This window comes from Silurus meridionalis, chromosome 23, assembly GCF_014805685.1.
Source record: "Silurus meridionalis isolate SWU-2019-XX chromosome 23, ASM1480568v1, whole genome shotgun sequence".
NCBI classification, from domain to species: domain Eukaryota; kingdom Metazoa; phylum Chordata; class Actinopteri; order Siluriformes; family Siluridae; genus Silurus; species Silurus meridionalis.
In genome coordinates this window covers 24,076,100-24,086,144 of record NC_060906.1, presented here as the reverse complement: position 1 = coordinate 24,086,144, position 10,045 = coordinate 24,076,100, and the positions used below count along the sequence as shown (strand labels likewise).

General features: G+C 43.1%; 1 protein-coding gene across 1 annotated transcript; it reads left to right on the top strand.

The window, feature by feature from the left end:
* The first annotated feature begins 1,407 nt into the window (after positions 1 to 1,407).
* zbtb1 (zinc finger and BTB domain containing 1) lies at positions 1,408 to 9,772 on the top strand. Its single transcript, XM_046836239.1, has 2 exons — positions 1,408 to 2,709; positions 6,249 to 9,772. The coding sequence occupies exon 2, from the start codon at positions 6,264 to 6,266 to the stop codon at positions 8,271 to 8,273; it is 2,010 nt and encodes a 669-aa protein (XP_046692195.1). The 5' UTR covers positions 1,408 to 2,709; positions 6,249 to 6,263; the 3' UTR covers positions 8,274 to 9,772.
* Positions 9,773 to 10,045: the final 273 nt, after the last annotated feature.

The following is a 10,045-nucleotide window of genomic DNA, read 5'->3' as shown; positions in this document are numbered from 1 at the left end:
AACCTCATCCTCATCTGGGTGGCACCGAATGTCCATTCATTGTAGTTACATTATTGAGGTGTGTAGTAACAGGTGCGTAAATACACATCTATTCATGCAAAATGTGGTCCGGAGCCATTGTAGTAGACTGTTGATATTACGGTCTGAATCAGTCCTCAAAGTTCTTGAGTTGCTTCAGTGGCTTCATGGATCTTTAGGCTTAGATGTGGAACCATCGCAAGCTGCACAGAGCGGTCACAATTGAGAAGGACTTCATCCAGAGGTAGGACATCAGGATGAACCGGGCAGGTCTGAGAGGAAGAAAGGAACACTGGTCACTGGAGGTGGACAACATTGGAAGGTTTCTTCATACCTGTGGGGCTTTATAAGAGAAAGATCTTTATTATTTTAGGTACCAACAAATAGCCTGCACCTACTGATCTAAGTAGGCGTGGGAGATCATAATTTATCAAAAGTTTGCTCAGATACTGCAGCGTGAGACCGTTGTGCTTTATACGTCAGTAGTAGTATTTTATAATCAATGTGAGATTTAATTGGGGTCAGCGCATGTAGGACATTTTGGAGACAAGGTGAGGGAGGCGAGATTGAGATGGTTTGGACATGTGCAGAGGAGGGAATGGGGTATATCAGTAGGAGAATGCTGAGGATGGAGCCACCAGGAAGGAGGAAAAGAGGAAGGTCAAGAAGATGGTTTATGGATGTGGGGGAAGACATGCAGGTAGTTGGGTTGAAAGAGGCAGATGTGGAGGACAGGGGGGTATGGAGACGGATGATCCGCTGTGGAGACCCCTAATGGAAGAAGCCGAAAGAAGAAGTGTAGACTGATTAAAACAGTGCTGATATTTCCTGTTTCTGGTAAGGACTCTTGCTGCTGCATTCTGAACTGAAGCTTATTAAGCATCCACTGTCTAATGTCTTTTACACACTCCTCAACATTGTTAAGCTGATCTCTCTCTCATCTGGTTTGCTGAAATAAACACCCATGTGATCATCAGCATAGCAATGGAAGCGAATACCATGTTTATGTATAATTTCACCCAGAGACAGCATATATAATAAGAAAATAAGTGGACCTAAGACAGATCCTTGAGGAACACCAACCTTTACCTCAGAGAGTGTGGAGAACTCACCATTTACTTCTACAAAGGTCAGGTTTCCTAATTAGTGGGTTGAAAACTGCAGTTTGAAGGATTTCGGTACAAAACCAGTGCACAAAAAAAACAAAAGTGGAGAGGGTCTGATCATTTTCATCATGGCACCTGTTAGTGGTGAACAGTTATAAAGTCAATTTAATTATTTCCTGTACTTAAGTAGTTTTTTCGCGTATCTGTAGTTTACTGAAGTTTTTCCATTCGGCGAGATTTTTACTTTATTGCATTTCAAAATCAAACATCTCACTTTTTTACTCAATTACATGTAGTGAAATCAGTTGTTGCTTTTTTATTTATGAGGATAAAAACATAACTGGTGAAACACGCAGCCAATCACCAATCAGGGACGAGGGTTCTGATCGGCGCTTGGTGTATCTACTGATCACCAACATACAGTTCAGCATCAGTTCAACATCAAGCAGAACATTTAGAGAGGAATAAATGATGAAGAAACTCCAGACTAGAACTCGACACAACACACGTGACCTCATTTACACATTTTTTTTTTAAGTAGTTGAAAAGAAGGGTTTGGATTCATGATCATTTTTTTAGAAATCAATCAGTGTTTGAGTCATTAATATCATTCTATTAATAGATCAGTGTGCTGAGAGTCACATTCGAGTCTTTACACATAAACTGAGGTGATTAAAGAGTCTTGTGATAAAAATGATAATAGGAACATGAATAATTCACAGTTCTTTGGATACGTAAGTACATTTGAAAGCAAAAACCTTTGAGGTTTTAGTTAAAGTTTAACTCTAATACTGGAGTCATATTTGACTGAGGGTCTTTAACTCAAGTACATGGTTTGTGATCAGAATCTATTAAAAGTGCTCCAAGGAAGGAACAGTGGTGAACGGTGACAAGGTCGTGGGGGGCCGAGGCTCTCTGATGCACGTGAGGAGCGAAGGCTGGTCCGTGTGGTTCCGATCCAAAAGATGATCTCCTGTAGATCAAACTGCTGAAGAAGTTCATGCTGTTAATGTTTGAGGTGTGTTGAAGAAAGAGTGTGAGCACTTCCCTCCCACACTCCTGCATGTATTTTCATGTTGATGTATGGTTGCATGGTGACTGCACGGTGTTTGTGATGCACGCGGCGGCGGGGCGGGTTGGTGTTTGTGATGCACGCGGCGGCGGGGCGGGTTGGTGTTTGTGATGCACGCGGCGGTGGGGCGGGTTGGTGTCTGTGATGCACGCGGCGGTGGGGCGGGTTGCTGCAGCGGATTTGCGTGAGCGGGGCAGGATTTAGCTTGGAAAGGGCGGGTTGCATTTGCGTGAGCGAGGCCGGATCTCGCGCAGAGGCAGCCCTCATTTGCGGGAGATCCGACGCGACGCGACGCGATTCGCGACTCGCGAGCGCGCGCGGCTGTGTGCGGAAGTCTTTTCATCATCATCATCATCATCATCGCTTCTCGCCGCTGCTCGTGCCGCCGCCGTGAGCACGAGCGTGCTCCGGCTCCAAGATCTTCATCGTCCTCATCTCCTTCACGCAAAAAAAAAAAAAAAACCACCAGAACAACACCGACTTCGACTTCCTGTTCCGTGTCCGGAGCGCGCGGTGAGTAGACGCTTCTTTGTTGTGCGCGATCTGCGTACGTGCGGGGCGCAACGCAACGCTCGTGCGGGAGACGAGTCGGTTCTTGTCCGCGTGAACCCTTTTTCCTCCTTCGCTTCCTGATCCTACCGACCGCTGGGTCTGGTTTTTATTGCCTCGTTTGCGCTCCCAAACCGTCGTGTGCGCGCGCGCGCGTGTGTGTGCGCGTGCGCGCGCCGATTTTGGTGGAACGCGAATTAACTTTTTTGTGTCGTTTCACTTTTTTTTTCTTTTTCTTCTTTTTTTTTTTTTTTTTTGTTTGCGTGCGTGAGTTGATTGACAGCTCACGACGCACCGCACTTAGCCGGTCACGTGGACCGCCGACCAATCAGAGAGCGGCTTGGGGCGGGAGTTAAGAAACACACACACACACACACACGCACACGCAAATACACACACACACACACACGCAAATACACACGCAAACACAAAAAGGGGAAAGTACCCGTCGCGCGTGCGCCGCACAGCCCTGAAAACAAAATGTCTACCTTTTCTATTGAAGACTTTTCTTTTATATATTTATATTCCAAACTACACCATGTTACACACACACACACACACACACACACCCGTATGAGGTTTAACTTTGGTGCAAAATCATATTCAACTCAAAGTTTGTTCTCCACCCATATGCGGTTCTTCATCAAACTGTTGTGTAGGACATCTCTGGAGGCTGGAGCTTGACTAGGAGAACCAGGAGATCCAAACCAGCTCCAGCATGACCAAGTGTGCACAAATCCACATCCATGAAGATATGCTTTACATGGGCTGGAAGTTGTGGAGGATCTCCTGCTATAGAGCTCCTACTCTGTTCAACAGCTTTGACGTGATGCAGCGGCACTTTATTGTTTTAGAAGTATCGTAGTTGTATCAGTTAACATCTATTTAACATCTGTTGTGTTACAGCTATTCCTTATTATTATTATTATTATTATTACATACACAATATAGGCCAAAAGTATTGGGACACTTCCAGCTATATATGGTTCTTCCCCAAAAATATTAGTACTAAGTTAGAGGCACATAAGTGTATACGATCTCTCTGAAGGCTGGAGCATTTTCTCTTCATTTCAACCAGGAGATCCAACATTGTTCCAGCATGACAATGTCCTTTCCTACGACTCACTATAATAAACCTGTATTTAATAATAATAATAATAATAATAATAATAATAATAAAATAGATGTGTAACGACAATCAAAATTTCACGGTTTGGTTCGTAACTCAGCAGATACACTGTGGGCCAAAAGTATTGGGACACCCGACGTCACAAATTAGTGCCACACGATCGTATCGGACGTCTTCGGATGCTGAAACGTGAGATTTTCACTTTACTTGAACCAGGAGACTCAAACCTGTTCCAGCATGACGATGCAAAGCCAGTTCCCTCTGATCTGCTTAACATGGGTTGGAGTGGAAGATCTCCTGCTGTAGATCTCTGACCTCATAATCATCAATGTGAACTAAAAAATCTACCCTTTCATATTAATCAATATAGCAAACGTGTAATATTTAGCCCTGATTCTCAATATTGAACTCTGAGAGGACTTCTTTCATCAATGGGTTTTGTTTTTGCAACATAGGCACAATCGTTGGTTAAATATCACTTCGTCCATACGGGTTTCCAGACAGGATTTTTTCACTCCTGATCGTTAACGCTCGCCTGCTAGCATGAGGTTAACAGGATACATGTGAATCGAAATGTCCACGTTTTGTAGATGTGATCTGAAGTTGATCAGGGTCAGGACGTCCCAGGTTTCCGTTCGGTAGAACAGCGTGCAAGTCTTCAGTTCATCTCTCGTTCATCTCTATGTGAAGTACGTGGTGCTTTAGTGTTTCAACATCTACCATGATTTGGTGCGTCTCCACTGACTCTACGTTGTTGCGAGTAACAGCTAATTCTATTATAGACGGTGTGTGCAAAAGTATTGGAACACCCGCAATTTCCACCAGTTCTTCCCCAGACTGTTATCACATTTACACTCACTTAAATATCCATGATAGAATTTACCAGGTTCTCAGCTGCACACTTCCTAATACTACTGCACCCTGGCCTAATCTCCATCAGTCTAATTCTTCATCGCTAATTTTTTGTTTGTTTTATTTTGTTTTGTGATGTTTACATTTTTTAAACAACGTTGCCACTAGAGGTCGACCAATTCATCGGCTTTCCTGATTAATCGGCAACGATTGTTGACTGTTGAACCTCTCGGCTATCGGCAAAAACCCTACTACAGTAAAACCCAGTTGTTCGAGCATAATTAGTTTTTGAAAATTGCTCGTACATTAATTTGCTCGTACGTTCGAACTGATTTTTCCCATAGGAATGAATGTAAAAGTGATTTAATCCGTTCCAAGATCTCATTCGATCTTTATTTCTGCACTTAAAAAGCATTTGTAGCCTATTTTAACAAACAAATACACCGCAAATTACCGTAATGTAAATATAATTTAACACTTACTCATGTGGTAGTGGTTGATTGCGAGTGTGAGATGTACACCACGCTCATAACCTCCTCGGTTTCCATGGTAATTCTATTTACTTTCGTTTTCACAGCACCATCACTGATTTTCTTGGGAGACATTTTTCAAGATTTCTAGTGAAATAAAAATATAAAACTTAAAAAAAGTTATGTTTTTGCTGCACTGAACAACGAGAGCGACCGAGTGATACATCATTAACTAAGCGACTGATGCGACCCTCTGACGAAAACGGGGAACCGGCAGCATGGGTTTGCTCGTGCCTTCAAAATTTGCTCGTGAAACAGGGTAAAATTTTGCGAGCGAGGTCGCTCGTATCTCCGTTTGCTCGTACTATTAGTTGCTCGTACAACAGGGTTTTACTGTAATAGTTTTTCCGGGTTACGTCATACAGCACGAGAGCGGCCACTAGAGGTGCATCACTGATGCCATGTTTTGTTTATTTGAAGCGTCTTTTTTTATTTACTTTGGATGTAAATTTCTTTTTATCTAGTGTTACTTTTTGTTTCCGTTCAAATGCATGGCTTTTATTTTCTTCAATATTTATCAATATAATAGCATATTTTAATGATTCTAAACTTTTTTTTTGTAAACTATTATACAGTACTATTTTACATGGAGTGTTTTTTTTTTTTTTTTTAGTATCCACTATCCTTTTTTTTTTCCTTTCTATCCTTGTTTGATTAATCGGTTATTGGCAGGTACGATCCAACCCAGCTATCGTTATCGATCAAATCTACTATCGGTCGAACTCTAATTGATCCAAAAAAAGTCTAGAAATTATTTATAAAATAAAGGGGATAGTTAATTATCCATGTATTGTTAATTATGTGTACCTGCTCTCATTACCTGCTTATTAATAAGAAAATTAAGACACACCAAAGACCAATCACAGCTGAGAAATTGTATTGTTGTTGTATTCTTGTACATGTTTAATTATTTAATACTTTTACACAGGAACACTCTTTGAATTGAACTGAGATCCCATGCTGAATGTATTTTGTTTGTTTTTCTCTTGCAGGCCTTTTCAGGGGTGATGGCAAGACCAAGCCACAGCGAGCATGTCCTGCAGCAGCTCAACAACCAGCGGGAATGGGGCTTTCTGTGCGACTGCTGCATCGCCATTGGTGACATTTACTTTAGGGCCCACAAGGCCGTTCTGGCAGCCTGCAGCTCCTACTTCAGGATGATGTTCATCCGAGACCAGCAGGGCACGGCGCGCCTGGATCTCAGCAACATGCAGATCAGCGCAGAGTGCTTCGACCTCATCCTGCAGCTCATGTACCTCGGTCGCATCGTGGTGGGACACTACGAGTTTGAGGAGCTGAAGTCGTCCATGGCGTACCTGCAGATGTACTACATCCCCGACTCGCTGGAGGATCTCCGAGACATCCGCGCGTCCAATCTTACCCCCTCTTCCTCGGCTTCCTCGTCATCTTCCAGTTCCTCATCTTCCTCCAGCGTGGTAGGAGGGAAGATGATGTTTGGCGTTCGCATGTTCGAGCAGCAGAAGCCGAGTCCCTCTAAAAGTGACCATGTGCCTAAAATTTTAAACCCAGTCACTCAGCAAAGCATTAATATATCTACTGTAAGACCCGTTGAGGATGTGGCTATTCCACTTCCACCAGTGCACTCAGAGAATCTTGCAGAGCAGCCATGCGACCTGAGAAAGAGAACCTCCGGCCGAAGCACTGCATTGAAAGAGCGCCCCCGGTTTGGTCGCACTTACACCTGCGACGACTGCGGGTTTGTCTTCAGCTGCGAGAAGCTCCTCATTGAACACATCCTCACGTGCACGAACCGCAAAGCTTACCAAACCCCGAGAGTTAGCAAAGGCGCTGACAGTGACTCCAGCAAAGGTGAGAGCTCAGCTTCCGAAGGGACTGGGGACCAAAGAGTGGTTTGTAAAGGTGAAGAGGATTGGCCTGATAACAAGTCTGACACTGACACTGTCATCAGGTCTATTGCCACAGGGATGGACAATGATTCGTCAGCATCCAACGTTAAGATCAAACTAGAGCAGGAAGACGACTCTGATATTGAGATGGAAAACATCAGCGTGGTCCAAGTTAGCAACCACAGTGTGGGGAGCTGCAAAGTACGCCGAAGAACGTTCAGAGACAACATGAGATTTGACAGCGAAGAAGAAGCAGGTGTTTCTGCCGTAGACCACGGCGCTCTGGAGGGTCACAGTAAAGGTTCCGAAGGGAAGGTTTGTCGGATTAAAGAGGAGAAGCCGGATGGAGAGTGCGCTCCATGTGAGCTATGTGGTGCTTTGCTAACCGAGGAGGAACAGTCTGCTCATTACATCTCCAGTCACATGGGACACATATGTGCCTGTGGAAGGTGTGGTCAGGTCCTGATTAAAGGCAGGCAGCTTCAGGAGCATGCTGAGCGCTGCGGCGAGCCCCAGTGCACCGAAACCGATTCTCCAGGTGAAGAAAGTCCTTTAACGGAAGACCCCCAGACCATGGAGGAAGGCTTAATGGAAGGAGCTGACTTAGGCTTCCGTTGTCCTCTTTGTGGCTTGCTCTTCGAGACGGAAAGCCTTGCAGTAGAGCACACTCTGGCCTGTCCTGAGCAGGACACCTTTCGACCTGCGACGGTGGAAGACGAGCCGGACCACCGGCGCAAGCACTTTTGCGCCATTTGCGGCAAAGGCTTCTACCAGCGCTGCCACCTGCGTGAGCACTACACCGTGCACACCAAGGAGAAACAGTTCACCTGCCAAACCTGCGGAAAACGCTTCCTCCGTGAGCGCCAGCTGCGCCTCCACACCGACATGCACAAGGGCATGGCACGCTACGTGTGCCCCGTGTGCGACCAGGGCACCTTCCTGAAGCACGACCACGTACGCCACATGATTTCCCACCTCTCGGCTGGAGAGACCATCTGCCAGGTGTGCTTCCAGATCTTTCCCAGCAGCGAGCACTTGGAGAAGCACATGGACGTTCACCTGTACATCTGCGGTGTGTGTGGGGAGAAGTTTCGCCTTCGCAAAGACATGCGAAGCCACTACAACCTGAAGCACACCAAGAGGCAGTAAACGGGGGGGGGCATGAGGATGTCCTATGATATGATTTGTTGGTTTTTGTTTCCTTTTCTTTTTAAACTAAGCCATTATTTGTGATAAATGTGAGTAATCTATGCACTTAGACACCAAATAATCTATGGAACTGCACTTTTATTGGTAAACATAATCCAGGTTTTGTTGGTATTCAGTGCCTCAAGCTTTTGGCACACTTCAGTTTGCTCAAAATCTCCTACTCTACTTGGAACATTTAACGACTGGCAGGTTTCAAACCGGAAACAAACAGGTCCTTATTTTTGAGACCAGATTAAACTGGCAACTAGTCCGTTTTCATATGATCAGTTTTCCTGCTTGTCTTACAGAACGTTATAATTAAGCAGGTTTCACACTGTTAGATTTCTGCTGTTGCATAATTGGAAAAAAACAAAAAAATGACGTAGACATCAGGATTTGGCGCCGAGACAACTGTCAGTGTGAGGAACTTTCGATTTTGTTTAAAATGCACCAAATTGAGGACGGTGATGTAGACAATTTACGTTTGTGGCATATACCAGGCGCCCTTATCTAGACTGACTTACAATTATCTCATTTAAATAACTGAATATTTAAGGGTTAAGAGCTTTGCTCGAAGAGCGGCCGCAGCTTGGTGGTACTGGGATTTGAACTCGCAACCTTCTGACGTACTCCGTTTAATCATGAAGCTACCACGTCTTAGAATAAAAACATTCACATTAAAGGCAATTGATTTACAAGCGATTTTTTAAATTATCTCCTCCATACAACTGAACATTTAAAGGTTAAGGGCCTTGCTCAAGGGCCCAGTCGATTGGTGCTACTGGGATTTAAACTTACGACCTTCCGATCAGACATTTTTACCATTAAGCTACCACATGCCAACATGAAACCCTTTACATTTAAGGCCTTGCTCAGTTGCCCAGCATTGGCACCTTGGTGGGGCTGGGATTTGAACTCGCAACCTTCAGATTCAAAGTTCGACGCAACCACTGAGCACTGAACGGATTCCGACACATCAGTGAATCATCGGTTCTTCATCGTACAACCGAAAACGGAAAACCCACACGTTACCATTAGCACGTCACAAGAAAATACACATAATCCTACATCCTATATACTTTTAATACACTCCTGAAATCTTACATTTCAACACCAACTTCAGCAGGATTTTTTTTGGTGCTTTTGTTTTGTGATCTGTTACTTTTAAAAAATATTATTATTATTATTATTATTATTGTATGTAGAATATTTTGACCGATAATTTTTTTTTTAGCATTAAGGAATACTGTATTTCCTGTCAGATCTAAAAAAAAAAAACATTTTAAACTGACAGAACACTAAAATATTTCATTTAACACAGTCTTAAAACACTCTCTTGAATTCGCTCATCTCGCTTCGGTTTATTAGTCACCACTCTCGGTTTTTCTTACACTTATTCTGGGATTTATTGTGTAAACTATGCAACTCAAACTTCTAATAAAAGAGTTTCTTCAATCAAACCGCACTGTGTGTTATGTTTACTCCATCAAACGTCAACTATTGTTTTTTATATATATTTATATATATATATATATATATCATTATTTCCATTAATTAATGAAAATGAATGAAGCATTTATGATATTACATATTTAATTGTGCAAATTTTGAATGAATTATTAAACATTATATTATTACATTTATAATCAATAACATTTGTTACGTTATCATAATTTTTTGTATTTATATTCCAACGTAAAGAAATAATAAAATTTTAATTTAAGGAAAAATAT